The 14,282-nt window shown below is 49.6% G+C and overlaps 1 protein-coding gene across 16 annotated transcripts in view; it reads right to left on the bottom strand.

The window, feature by feature from the left end:
• The window catches only part of LOC133109790 (E3 ubiquitin-protein ligase UBR5-like), a 56,219-nt gene that overhangs the window by 19,615 nt on the left and 22,322 nt on the right, over positions 1-14,282 (bottom strand). For 9 of the 16 annotated variants that reach the window (XM_061219389.1, XM_061219396.1, XM_061219433.1 and 6 more), the window contains exons 13-33: positions 13,986-14,103; positions 13,161-13,345; positions 12,463-12,572; positions 9,777-9,889; positions 9,128-9,271; positions 8,451-8,562; positions 8,207-8,361; positions 7,720-7,917; positions 7,318-7,549; positions 6,549-6,675; positions 5,938-6,089; positions 5,752-5,847; positions 4,731-4,854; positions 4,136-4,233; positions 3,155-3,309; positions 2,974-3,065; positions 2,675-2,821; positions 2,466-2,584; positions 1,831-1,957; positions 997-1,126; positions 351-511 (exon numbers count right to left, since the gene is read on the bottom strand). In XM_061219389.1, coding sequence (XP_061075373.1) covers positions 351-511; positions 997-1,126; positions 1,831-1,957; positions 2,466-2,584; positions 2,675-2,821; positions 2,974-3,065; positions 3,155-3,309; positions 4,136-4,233; positions 4,731-4,854; positions 5,752-5,847; positions 5,938-6,089; positions 6,549-6,675; positions 7,318-7,549; positions 7,720-7,917; positions 8,207-8,361; positions 8,451-8,562; positions 9,128-9,271; positions 9,777-9,889; positions 12,463-12,572; positions 13,161-13,345; positions 13,986-14,103 — 2,895 coding nt within the window. The remainder of the gene's footprint in view (positions 1-350; positions 512-996; positions 1,127-1,830; positions 1,958-2,465; positions 2,585-2,674; positions 2,822-2,973; positions 3,066-3,154; positions 3,310-4,135; positions 4,234-4,730; positions 4,855-5,751; positions 5,848-5,937; positions 6,090-6,548; positions 6,676-7,317; positions 7,550-7,719; positions 7,918-8,206; positions 8,362-8,450; positions 8,563-9,127; positions 9,272-9,776; positions 9,890-12,462; positions 12,573-13,160; positions 13,346-13,985; positions 14,104-14,282) is intronic. The other 7 variants (XM_061219423.1, XM_061219490.1, XM_061219508.1 and 4 more) reach the window with 3 other exon arrangements.

The raw sequence follows: 14,282 nt of genomic DNA, 5'->3' as shown, positions 1-14,282 counted from the left end.
GGGACAGACAGAGACATTCATCACCAACAACCCCAGGGACAGACAATCACTGCTATACGTTGAGACATATGGTGCTTGTATGCAGACAAGAGACCTCATACACTCAGACCTAAACTCACCCAGCAATCCACTAACATTTTGGCTGTATATGCCAACAGAATTTACTATTATTTAAAGCATATCAAGTCACACTAAGTACTAGCTTGTATAAGTTAATCTTGGCACCTTGGCTGGATATATGCACCATTTTACATTCCAGTATGTGTTTGGTTGCATCTCACAGAATTCAGTACATGGAGAATTCACTCAGCGTGGGTACTTTCTCTAAAAACCAAGTTCAGCAAGCCTACTTTTTCTTCTTGGATGAGGCCATCTCCACACTGAGGATGACGAAGACACGGGCCACAGAGCGGAGGAACCTCATGGTGACGTTGATGGCCTCCTCTCTCCGTCCTGGTGTGTACTTATTCTGCAGCTCCTTCACCAGCGTCCCCAGCAGTGTGTCAATGAACTGTCACATCAACAGGAGTGTGTCAATGAACTGTCACATCAACAGCAGTGTGTCAATGAACTGTCACATCAACAGGAGTGTGTCAATGAACTGTCACATCAACAGCAGTGTGTCAATGAACTGTCACATCAACAGCAGTGTGTCAATGAACTGTCACATCAACAGGAGTGTGTCAATGAACTGTCACATCAACAGCAGTGTGTCAATGAACTGTCACATCAACAGCAGTGTGTCAATGAACTGTCACATCAAAAACTCAACAGACTGCCCCTCCCCCCCTTAGTGCGTATAGTCTCCAGACTCCTCCACCCTGCATTCCTCTCTCCTCCATCCTGCATTCCTCTCCCCTCCATCCTGCATTCCTCTCCCCTCCATCCTGCATTCCACCCTCCTCCACTCAACGCGCCCTCTGCATTCTAATCCCTTTGCATTCACCCACTGTGGAAACTGCTCCTCAGAGAACCCGACTAGGGAAAGCGACCCACCGTGATGTCGGGCGCGCACTTGACGATGAGGCAGTGGGTGAAGCAGTCCAGGCGGATGGCGCCGCTCTGCTGGCTGAGGTACACCTGCTCCTCGGGGAGGAGGTGCCCGGTCCGGCTGCTGGCACTCAGCCTGAGGGAGCCACAGAGAGGAGGTGCTCCGTCACTAACTGCACCAGCGGGAGGTGCACCGTCACTGACTGCACCAGCAGGAGGTGCACCGTCACTGACTGCACCAGCGGGAGGTGCACCGTCACTGACTGCACCAGCAGGAGGTGCACCGTCACTGACTGCACCAGCAGGAGGTGCACCGTCACTGACTGCACCAGCAGGAGGTGCACCGTCACTGACTGCACCAGCGGGAGGCGCGACCCACACACACACCAGACCGGCTCAAACAATCACTTCAAACATATGTTCATATGTTTACATGAAACACATTTTTACCATTTAGAAACCAGGAGATTACAGACAATTTTAGGAGAAATAAGTACTGCCATCCATATGTAGTGTTCATTATATGTTTCATTGAAAATTCTCAGAGGTATGAATGCTCTACATTTTACTTGCATCTAAAGAATTAAAAACATCTGACACAGGTATTTTATATACATATGTGGGACAACATCCAAGACAATGATTCCCTATTAATAAAAATTTCAGCACACAGCATTTTTTACCACAAATGCAGCAGATTTTTCAAAAGATATTGTGCACAAGGTGTTCAAGAAACTGCATTTTTGCCTTTTAAAATCTTTTCAGTTTCACAGATTATCAGGAAATGAAGGACAGGAACCAAAGCAGAGGTTTATGTAAAGCAGTCTCTAAAGCACTCACGGGTCTTTGTTCTCCTGCGAGCCGAACGTGATCATGGACCTGAGGGCGTTCCAGTCCTGCAGCACGCGCTCCAGGGCCAGCTGGCCGAAACGGGGGGGCTCCAGGTCGTGGTCCGGCATGTCCGAGTCTGGGTGGGGCAGGGGGGATAGGCCCTTCACCACTGAAATACACCTCACTCTCCAACCTCACACCCAAACACTAAGGTTTTTTGGTCCCTTCCCCTCATTATGAAAAACTCTGATGCAGCAAAGCGCTGTCATGCAGCTAGTACCAATGTATTCCCCACTCAAATAAGCCTCACACTCCAACCTCACCCCCACACATTATGAGGTTTTTAGGACTTCCTGTCCTTCCCACCATTATAAAAAACTTGAATGCTATGCAGCTATTAGCATGATTAGGCAATAACAGTAACACAGAGACAGACAAAACAAGGATTTTGGACAGATTGCGCTTCCAAAACATGCTGCAACAGATTAACTGTACAAATAAACTGAAGCATGGAAAGTTTCCACTTTCTGAGAGTTTACTGAAACAGAAACAGAGAGCTCACACACACACACACACACACACACAAGCACGCACACACACACACAAGCACACACAAGCACACACACACACACACACACACACACCTTCCGCATTAGCAGCCTTGCGGTTCCTGTCCTCACGAATCCGCGGTGGCCGGTACTGGCAGTGCTCCACGCTCTGCCTGGCAACAGTCTGGACCAGAAAAAGCAGGATGTGCTCCCCCCTGTGGCGGGAGAGAAGCAGCGCATGAGACCTGAGCAACACATTTAAAAGCCGCTGAACCCGCTCTAGCGTCCTGTTTCTGCGCACTTGCCTGCTATTGGGCGTTGTGACCAGATTGGTGGTGGTCAGCAGCCTGTAGAGCAGGTCCAGACGAGCAGACTTCTGCCCGGCGATCAGGGTCTTGCACTTGCACTTCTCCCAGCAATCGCAGTAAGCCGTGGGAGACGTTCTCTTCAGCCTGCACACAACACAGGATTGAAGGTCTGTTCGCACGGGTTTAATGCTGTAGCAGTAAACGGCACTAATTCACATTCGTATTCAACACAACCCAGTCAGTACGTGACCCATGACTTGGAAGGGAAGCGGTGAACAGCGGACAGAATCGCGTACTTGCAGTCGTGACCCTTGTGGCAGACCCGGGCGCACTCCGTGCAGCAGCACAGCGACTCCAGCAAGCCGCACGTCCGGCACTCGAAGATGTCCTGAAAGGGGAACGAGAGCGTCGGTCAGCGGCTTCAAACGCGCAGGGCAGCGCCCCTCGGCCCTGACGGAACCCTCCGGAAAGGCTGACCTGGTTGATGTGCTCGGCCCCGGTCCAGGTGAAGCTGCAGGTGTCGTTGCAGCAGAGGACGTAGAGGGGAGAGTCGTCGGGGTTGGTCCCCGGGGGGCAGATCATTTCCATGAAGACGGAGTCAGGTCCCTCTTTCTCACTGATGCCCGGGTCCCCTGCAACACACAGCCATAGAGCGTCAATACAACAGGAGAGGGTGGGAGGGTCCAGGCAGTGAAGCACCTGGAAGAATGGCTCAGGCAGTAAGAGCAGTCGTCTGGCAGTCGGAGGGTTGCCGGTTCGATCCCCCGACCGGGCTGTGTCGAAGTGTCCCTGAGCAAGACACCTAACCCCCAAATGCTCCTGACGAGCTGGTCGGGGCCTTGCATGGCAGCCGTCAGTGTGTGAGTGTGTGTATGAATGAATGAATGGAGAAGCATCAATTGTACAGCGCTTTGGATAAAGGCGCTATATAAATGCCTGCCATTTACCATGAATGTCTGCCCTCTAATCTGGGATTTCATGCTTATTGCAGAATAAAATTGACCAATCAGGTTTTCTTTGGTTAAGTCGGTTTTGGTTTTTACATTGAAGTCAATGGGCACTCAGCAGCCATATCTCTGGGTGTTTCCAGTGGCAGAGGGCATGCTTTCCTGTCCCTGTCTAGTTATACATGCATGTCTATGCAGCCAGCAGCCCGGGGTGTAAAGAGACAGGAAAAGGAACCTAAATTACAGCAAGACCACAGTAAAGCCGCCTTCAGAAGAACAGACCCGTTCATTAATGTGCCCATAAGGCTTATTGGAACTGAAATTAAACCGAAACACGCGACTCAAGCGGGCAGACTGAACGACCCAAGAATAAACGTCTGACAGATTTGCAGACACTTCCTAATGCGAGAAAATAACCAATTCCTCGGGTAACAGTCTAAGACGCAAACCCAACACAATGCTCATTCTGTGGGGGGAGGAAGAACAGCTATGGTGCGCTTACGGTTTTTACCTTTGGCTATTTTCTGAGCGGCGTCCAGCACGGTGATGGCGGCGGGGTAGGCCCTCCCGCTGACGGCCAGCATGAAGGGGGTCATCCCGCGCGCGTCCCTGTGGAGGAGAACGCAGGCGTGAGTGCACAGTGCAGCAGAGAGCAGACAGTGGAGCAGAGAGCAGACAGTGGAGCAGAGAGCACACAGTGGAGCAGAGAGCAGACAGTGGAGCAGAGAGCGCTCAGTGGAGCAGAGAGCAGGCAGTGCAGCAGAGAGCAGACAGTGGAGCAGAGAGCAGACAGTGCAGCAGAGAGCGCTCAGTGGAGCAGAGAGCAGACAGTGGAGCAGAGAGCAGACAGTGGAGCAGAGAGCAGACAGTGGAGCAGAGAGCGCTCAGCAGAGAGCAGGCAGTGGAGCAGAGAGCAGGCAGTGCAGCAGAGAGCAGGCAGTGGAGCAGAGAGCAGGCAGTGCAGCAGAGAGCAGGCAGTGGAGCAGAGAGCAGGCAGTGCAGCAGAGAGCACGTAGTGGAGCAGAGAGCGCGCAGCAGAGAGCACACAGTGCAGCAGAGAGCGCTGCAGAAACATCACCAGGCGGGAGAGAAGGCCGGGGGCGTACTTGGCGGACAGCAGCTCCCGCAGGTAGGGCCGGAGGATGACGCTGTCGCACATCAGCTTCAGGATCAGGTGGGCGTTGGCTTTCCGGTCTTTGGATTCCACCACCGACGGTTCAGTCGAAGGGCCTGGGGAGGAGGAAACCAGGTTAACCAGAGGGAAGGGAGCGAATCTTTAGCCGAGGGGAGACGCGTTTCCTAGACCGGCGGTTCACAAACCATCTGAGCCCAGGACTGGCTTCATAAGCACAGATGATATCGGTTGCCAATGTTTACTTTTAAACAGTTTTCAAGTTCAGAAAAGGATTAAAGTATAATGCATTAAACTAATTACACTTACATAAAAAAATCTTATATATGAGCACTTGCTGGAAGCTCTGCCATCTATTTGGGAGAGGGCATACAGGCATGTCCTTTCCTCCAAAGCATATGTTGCCAAGCACCTCTTCTCACACCCCAGCTCACAAGTCTGGCCCACATAGAGATGAGTCAGAGGACACTTTATCTGCAGTTTAACAGGTGCACCCAACTGACCACATGGCGTCACGAGAGGGCAACAAAATGCGGATACCCACAGTCTGAAAGTTCCCTAACTCCGGACAACACTACTGCCAATTATGCATCGCCCTGTGGGCCTACCAGCCACTGGCATGGTCAGGATTCGAATCAGGAACATGTGCCCCATCGACTAATGCCTTAACCGGATGAGCCTCCCTTAAGTCCATGTAACTGAGAAAAATACCTTTCATCATCGTTATTTCACAGCCCACCACAACTTCGCATAGCAAATGGGTCAAGGCTTGGAATTTCAGTTACGTAGTGAACGCTGTGCCTATCGGCGCACCTGGAAGTGAAGGCGGTGCCAACTGGCTCAGCTCATAGTGAAATCTATGCCTATTGGCTCACATGGAAACACTGTGCTTACAGGAACACCTAGTAATGAACACTGTGCCTATTGGCTCACATGGAAAGGAACACTGTGTCAATTGGCTCAACTGGTAGTGAAAGCTGTGCCTATTGGCTCACCTGGAATGGTGGAGGTGCTGGGCCCCTGGCCGGTCCCTGGAGACGCAGTGGTGAGGGAGCCCACAGCAGGGGCCAGGATGAAATCAATATCACCGTCTACCCAGAAACAAGAGGCAGGAAATGTGACGTTACTTACAGACGTAGCAGGCACTGCGACCCGAGGCCTTGGCGTTTGAGTGCGCTTACCTGGATCCATGGGTGGGGGGTCCGGCACCCAGCTGGGCGGGGCGATGGGCGGGGACACGGGGTCCTGGTGGTCACTGGAGGCGGGGCCTGACTCGTGGCGGCCCAGGCCAGCTGCCCTGAGGGACCGCCGCATCATTTCCCGGAGGCGGAGACTAAGGAAAGCACACAAACGTTAGCACAGGGGCCCCCAAACTGGAGTAACTGGAGAAGAGCATCTTACCTTACCTTACCAGAAATATTTAAGAAATACAGATCTAAATAATATGTCTACATTACAGGAATGTCATACTTCAAAGGCCCATATGGATAGTTTGTGTTTCGGAGCTTTCCTATCATCTTGGAGCTTTTGATTTGTGTTCCATACTGATTCAAAAAACAGATTCTGAGCTGTTGGTAAAACGATTTCTCTTGTGACATGATATACGTTTCGGGGGGCCATTGCGAACGTCATTTGTGGGCGTTTTAGATACCAGGAAGAGAAAGCTGATGCATGTGGGCCAGTAAACTTTTAAATAAAGTAAACCTCGTCAGATTCACATTTGCAAGCCTTTGGCGAGATTAGGCTCAGTGTGACACGCAGTCAGAGTGAAGTCTGTGAAAGGCACACGCACCCCCGGCTACTGGAGGAGCCCGTCCTGTTCCCGGAGCTGTTGCTGGAGACCACAGAGATGGCGTTGGCGATGGCCTCCACGGCCGACAGCCGCTCCGCAAACGTGTTCCGCTCGGACCGCTCGGCTTCTGGAACGCGCGGGTGAAACCACGGCGACGAAGACGGGCGGGAAGACAGGGGAAAAGAACAACACTCAGAACCGGACTGCAGGGCCCCCCAAACTCATCTGTCATTCTGCGATCTCCCTCAAGCATTCTACTCTCCATTGTATCTTCCTCACACTCTGCTTTCAAGACCTTCCACTTTACTGTAAGAGTAACCTTTCCGTTCTACACTCTACCTCCAATTATTTTCTCTCCTCTAACTTACATTCGATTCTGCCTACTTTATATTTTCATCTTGCTTCCCCCTACTTTGCATTCTACTGAAATCTAGTCTTAATCTCCCTACTCTGCATTCTACTGAAATCTAGTCTTAATTCTCCCTACTCTACATTCTACACAAATCTAGTCTTAATTCTCCCTACTCTACATTCTACAAAAAAAATTTCTTAATTCTCCCTACTTTATATTCTACTAAAATATACAGTCTAATTCCCCCTACTCTGCATTCTCCTCCAACTTGCATTCCAGACTCCCTAATTGGCATTCTATTCTCCACCTTGTACTGCACTGTCCGCCGCATTACATGCCATTTCTCTCATACACACTGCATTGCCTCCATTCAGCAGCCATTCTGGCTCTGAGGTGCGAGCCCTGCCCCCAGCTCACCCTCCTCCTCCTTGGTCTCCTTGTTGTTGACGGGGAAGCAGACGGAGACGGCGGCGTGCAGGATGTTGCGGTTGCCGTCGCAGCGGTGGCCCAGCAGGGCGGCGAGGGCGAGGGGGCTCTGCTCCAGCAGCACAGCCTGCTCCAGGCCGCCCAGGTGCAGCCGGCACGCCTCGTAGTCACACCGCAGCACCTGCTGCATGAGCGTCTGCTTCTGCTGAGAGACACGGCCTCGCTGAGCAACCCCGCCCACCCATCAAACGCACCATCAACACCACCGCTCAGCATCACACGACATTAACCCGCGCTCCTCTTCATTGAACATTTTAATTCTTTCCATTTCAACTTAACACAAGCCGTGTCAAGGATTATGAAAAAGCACGATAAGCGTCCAGGAGTTCTTACCTCGACCGCCATGATGATAACGGCAGCCTTCTTTTTGATGGTGGAGCTGCTGGACAGGTTGGCGAGAGAGTGCACTCCCATGCCCAGACTGGAGATAGGGGGCAGATCCAACCAGTCAGGGTCCCTAATCCCACCCATGCAGTCTTTCGCCATTGGATATATCGTCCCGTTACCATCCCGTAGGACCACAGGGGATTCCTGGGAAACACAACCAAGACCAGACAAAGTTTCAAACGGCTTCAGAGAAAGGTGTGCGTTCCTTTCCAGAGTCATGCGTGCAAACTCTTAAAGACACAAAAGTATTTGAACCTTAAATACTCTCAAAAAGTGCAAATCCTGCCTTCTGGTCCTCTTGGTCGGATCAAGGCAAGATCAATCGATCACAGAAAAGTATTTCAATCCAAAACAATGACACATTTGACCCAGGTCTGGTAGTGTTACAGGTTAGTACAGGTTACTAACCTGTGAGTGGGCTGAGCGCACTCACCTGTCCAGCAGTGAAGATGGCCACATTGTGCTCGCTCTGGCCCAGAAAGGCCAGGCTACTGGTGGGGAAGTTATTCTCCTGTTCGGCTTTGCCGGCTGCCAGGTCAAAGACACAGTACCTGACCCAGCTTCCCGTCTTAAGCACTGCATGAACTCCTGCAGAGGACAGAGCGTACACAATCAACACCATCCTCTCTGCAAAGGACCGGAAGGAAAGGAGTGTACACAAACTCGAGACTAAGTACCTTTGGAGTCAACGTTCACAGCCAATATCTCAGCTTTTTCTGGGATACAGAGTTTTTTAGGTGTGCGTTGGAAGCAATCGGGAACTTTGGGAGTTCCACCTGTTTTTACAACCTGTTGGCACAAAGAAGAGAAGAGGCGCAGCAAGTTACTGAGGAGCTCAGATGCAAAGACAACACTGCAACTTCTGAACACGGGTGCACATTTAACATCAAATGTAAATGATCAAATCCAATTATGTATTTAAAAAAAACTTCGGAATGAGCATTAACTTCCAGAAGCTGACTGTCGACTGTCGAGTGTTTTTAGTCATTGTGTTTTCAGTCATTTAGTTTCTAGGTTGCTGTCCAAAGTGTGTTTTTGCATGCTTTTTTTGTAGATTCGTCATGTCAAAGTGAGTTTTTAGCAGGTTTGCCCATAGTTTCACTCTCTAAAGTGTGTTTTTCATGGTTTTTCTGCAGATATGCTGGGCAAAAGTGGGTATTTAGTCATTTAGTTTGTAGGTTCTCTCTCTAAAGTGGGTTTTTGCAGGCCTTTCCGTAGCTTCCGTGTGTAAAAGTGCGCTCTTGGCAGCTGTGTCCGTAGGTTCGGCGTGTACAGCCTGGCTTGGCGCACAGGCAGTGCCCGGGCCCTACCCGGGCGGCGCGTTAGCGTTAGCGTTAAACGCGGGAGGCCCTACCTGCAGCTCGTCTATTCTGAGCAGCCTGCAGTCCTGCAGCAGTGAGGACGGGTCAGAGTCAGAGGGAGCTGCGCTCTGGCTGCTCACGCTGCTCGACGTCCCTGGAAATTTCACAGCAACATACGCACCATCGACTTTTAGCACCTTGAGTTCAAAAGAGAGAGCTGTTGCAAACGCTGTCTGGTCAAAGGCACCACACACAGACACGACAGACGAGGACAACGGTGACACAACACAGAGACATGGCAGACACTTCACAGTAGTTATTCTACATAACTTAGTGTGTGGCTATTAATTGCTTTTAAAAAATTAATTACAAACATAATTTTGTGTCCAAAAAAGTGTAACTGAAGTTATTGAAATGACTTTAGAAGCCACATTATAGTCTTAGCTCAACTAAAAACGTTAATTATATTAACATTAATTCAATCAAATAATAAAATAAATAAATAAATATTAATAACTACTATCAACACCACCCCTACACCTATGCAGAGGCAGTCATGACATAAGTAGCAATAACATTGCTCTAGCAAATGGTCAAATAAGGTTAAAAAAAGAGCAAACGCTTAGAATTGTTGCCTTAAATGGACAGTCCCCGGACCCTCCCAGAAGAGTTGGGCTGGGCCAGGACTGTGGGCACACCCACCTTTCCCACAGGGACATTTTTAATGTCCTCCACAAACACCACTTCCCGAAGAGGCCACTGCTCTTCATTCACTTTCTCCTCTTCTTTGGGGGCAGGGGTAGAGCGCCGACGCTCTGCGGCACAGCACACCTCTGTTAGGACATTCATCTCCCACGCGCTCTCAGATACACACCCACGCGCTTTCACAAGCGCACACACACACACACACAGTCAAATGCACACACACACGCGCTCTCAGATACACACCCACGCGCTTTCACAAGCGCACACACAGACACACACACACACACACAGTCAAATGCACACACCCACGCGCTCTCAGATACGCACCCACGCGCTTTCACAAGCACGCGCACACACACACACACACACACACACTCTCAAATACACACCCACGCGTTTTCACAAACACGCGCACACACACACACACACAGTCAAATGCACACACACGCGCTCTCAGATACACACCCACGCGCTTTCACAAGCGCGCACACACACACACACACACACACACACACAGTCAAATGCACACACACACACACACACTCTCAAATACACACCCACGCGTTTTCACAAGCGCACACACACACACACACACACACACACACACGCTCTCAAATACACACCCACGCGTTTTCACAAGCGCACACACACACACACACACACAGTCAAATGCACACACACACACGCTCTCAAATACACACCCACGCGTTTTCACAAGCGCACACACACACAGTCAAATGCACACACACACACGCTCTCAAATACACACCCACGCATTTTCACAAGCGCACAGACACACACACACTGTCATATGCACACACACCCGCACGCTCTCAGATACACACACGCGCGTTTTCACAAGCACACACGCACGCACGCACGCCCATAACACACACCCCACACCCACACACACAACACACAGACAGCACTCTCACAACACATAACATAACATAAGGTAATGGCAAGAACAGGCCATTCAGCCCTGCAATGCCCACCTTTTCTTACCCCTAAGTGTATCAACTGCCTAGTATGCCTAAACGGCTGGTCTTGAAAGCCCCCGGTGTTTTTGCCTCGCTGTGTGAAAAAATATGTCCTAACGGAATTTCTCCTTTGCCAATATCCATTTGTGCCCTCTCTTTCTGCTGACCAAGCTCATCCTCATCCTCAATCAAATTCCCCCTAAGCCTCCGTTTACTAAGCTTAAAGAGATTAAGCATCCTTGTTGTCTATCCTTGTAACTCTTATCTTTTATATGGTTGGCATTTATGGTTTATGGTTGGCATTTATATAGCGCCTTTATCCAAAGCGCTGTACTATTGATGCTTCTCATTCACCCATTCATACACACACTCACACCAACAGCGATTGGCTGCCATGCAAGGTGCCGACCAGCTTGTCAGGAGCATCTAGGGGTTAGGTGTCTGGCTTCGACACAGCCCGGGCGGTGGATCAAACCGGCAACCCTCCGACTGCCAGACGACTGCGCTTACTGCCTGAGCCATGTCGCCCATATATACATGGAATCAATCTGGTTGCCCTTCTCTGAACCTTTTCCAGTGCCTCTATTTCTTTCTTATAGTGCGGTCCCCAGAATTGCAAACGGTACTCCAAGTGTGGTCTAACAAGAATATTTTATAAGGGGAGTATAACTTCCTTGAACTTACTCAATACTCCTGGCTATGTATCCTAGCATCCTACTGGCCTTTTTTTACTGCTACCACACATTGACTAGAACCCAAAAGGCTTTGGTCAACTATGACCCCCAAGTCTTTTTCAACTTGGGCACTATATCCAATTTTGTACCCCCATAAAGTAATCCTGCTTATATTTTCATGTAGAACATTTAGTTGTAGTGAATTTAATTTGCCAGGTTTCCACCCACTTCTGGGTTCTGTTTAAGTCTTCCTGCATTACTTTAGTAGATTGCATACTGGTATCTAAATCTCCTAGTTTTCAATCATCCACAAATTTAACTAAATTATTTTCAATGCCCATGTCAAGGTCATTTATGGTAAATGAGGAAGAGCAGTGGCCCCAGCATTCCCTGTAGGACATGCATCCTAAACTTTCAGCACACATTCCCAGAACCACGATCTCAGACAAACTGTGCTCACAGTCTCCTTTACCAACCACCGCAAACTCATCCTCAGTGTGCCCACTTTCAATCACGCAGCAACCAGCAGACTCATCCTCAATGTGCCCACTTTCAACCACGCAGCAACCAGCAGACTCATCCTCAATGTGCCCACTTTCAACCACGCAGCAACCAGCAGACTCATCCTCAATGTGCCCACTTTCAACCACGCAGCAAACAGCACACTCATCCTCAATGTGCCCACTTTCAACCACGCAGCAACCCGCACACTCACTCTCCAGCCCCCACACAGCCCACTCACACATTACACTTCAACACAAACTGTCTAAGAACGCCTGCACGTCTGTGGCCTCCAGCAAACCTGTCAACAAGCTAACCTGCTCGACATACAATTACTTTGACAATGTTTGCATACTTGTGAATGCAATAATAGTGCATTAAAGAGATTACTAAAAGCTGTATGAACAGTTTAACCGATATAAAAGGCAGTAAGTAGAGGAGATTTAAGCATATATCAGTATAGTGCGGCTGAGTAGATGCACGGCTCCACAGAGGCTGGGGCTCGGCTGGGGCTACAGACTGACGTACTGTAAGGCAGAGAGGCACTGCTGGCGATGGAGGACGTGTCGCTGCAGGTGGAGGCGGGAGAGGGTGGGGGCCCCATCTCAGTTTTCACAAGTTCGGGCTTGCTCTCCGTCCTAAAGGGCACGGGGGATGAGTGAGAGCCCAATCTCATCAACAGGTGGGACAGAAACAGCTTTCTCTTACACTCTCAAAAGGAACCCTGTAATTCCATAGAAGAACCATTACATTACATGTTATTTGGCTGACGCTTTTTTCCAAAGCGACTTACAGTTGATTAGACTAAGCAGGAAACAATCCCCCCTGGACCAATGTGGGATTAAGGGCCTTGTTCAAGGGCACAACAGCTGCACTGGGGATTGAACCACCAGGTTTGGGCAGAATGGTTTGTTGTCTGGGAGCTTTCACACTACACACCTACGATAGAGGGTTCAATAAAATAAAAACGGTTCTTCTCTGGAGAACAGGCAAAGAAGAAAACCAGACTTTACAGAATGAAATCATGATACGTGTGTCTGGCAAGTCCGAGTACTGAGTTACTGGGAACACGTCAAACCAACATCAATAATAATCACAAAGCGAGAAAAGAAGTCCGTTCAAGTGACGTTCTCCCTCCTTCCCCCACGGGGTTTGTTTAAAGTAGAGCTCCGTGGTGGGGCTCAGTCTGTTACTTCAGCTCCGCGGTAGGGCCCTGTCTCTCTTACTTTATCTCCTGGGTCTTGCCGTTCTTGTCCAGGCTCTTCAGGCTGTCCAGCGAACGCAGCTGGAACCTGCAGCTGTCGTTCATGTTCCACACAGAGTCCAGGAGCGTGCCCACTTTGGGGATTCCCGCGCTGACGGAGAAGGCCACCGCGCCGGCGTGGTACAGGGGGTTGTTCCTCAGGCACACCTGACCGGGGGGGAGGAAACGTGACTTATAACAAGAGAAGAGCGGAAGCCACCGTCCAAGAAAATAATATCCGTAAAGAAGCTCAGGCACTAACAGACCCCTAAGGAAAGACTGCGCCCAAGAACATCTGCTTGAACGTTTAACCCTCAGTGTTTTTTTTTTTAACCAGCTCATTGAGAGACTGACCCCGTCTAAGAATAGCCAATGTAATAATTTATGTAAAATCTCAACACCAAATGTTTATTCAATATTTAATCTGGAAAAATCAGGAAATAAAGGAGAAGTTAATGTGGCCACACTGTTGTACTTTGGCTTAAAGTGAGTTAAATAGTGAGTTTATGAGTAGTATGGTGGCAGATAGCACTGCCACCTCGGAACAAGAAGGCACTCCCACAATACAAAGATTGCAGATTAGGGCATGTCTTAGGGTGGGCATTAACAGAGCATTGCTGCAAAAGAGCATGCCTGCTCAGTCAACCCTACCCTGTATAAATAAATGTTAATAAATAGATGATAGCAGGTGAGGTAATTGCTCATACTGTTGAGTGCTTGTGCAATAGTTATTATTATTATAAATGTTTAAGTTATGATGTATAAACATCTAAAGTGAAGACTTTACTGCAGAAGGCATGAGACTCACCTGGGTCCCCACCGTGATGTTGGGGACGGACGAGACGCTGCCGTTGGACTTTGGCTTCTTGCTCTTGGCTCTGGCTTTCTCCAGCATCTTCTTCCGCAGACTGAAAGGCACCACGCCCCTGAAGAACCACAGCACTGCATTCAGCAGCTGAACGCCTCACAGCGCACCACAACCATAACAGGGCTGAGTGAATGTGAATACATAATGATAAACCTGTTCTTTAGCTGACGCTTTTATCCAAAAAGACTCACAGTTGATTAGACAAAGCAGGGGACAATCCCCCGCTAGAGCAATGTG

The sequence above is a fragment of the Conger conger genome, chromosome 1, assembly GCF_963514075.1.
Source record: "Conger conger chromosome 1, fConCon1.1, whole genome shotgun sequence".
Taxonomy (NCBI): domain Eukaryota; kingdom Metazoa; phylum Chordata; class Actinopteri; order Anguilliformes; family Congridae; genus Conger; species Conger conger.
Note: the sequence above shows the minus strand (reverse complement) of the source record. Positions and strands in the feature narration are given on the sequence as shown.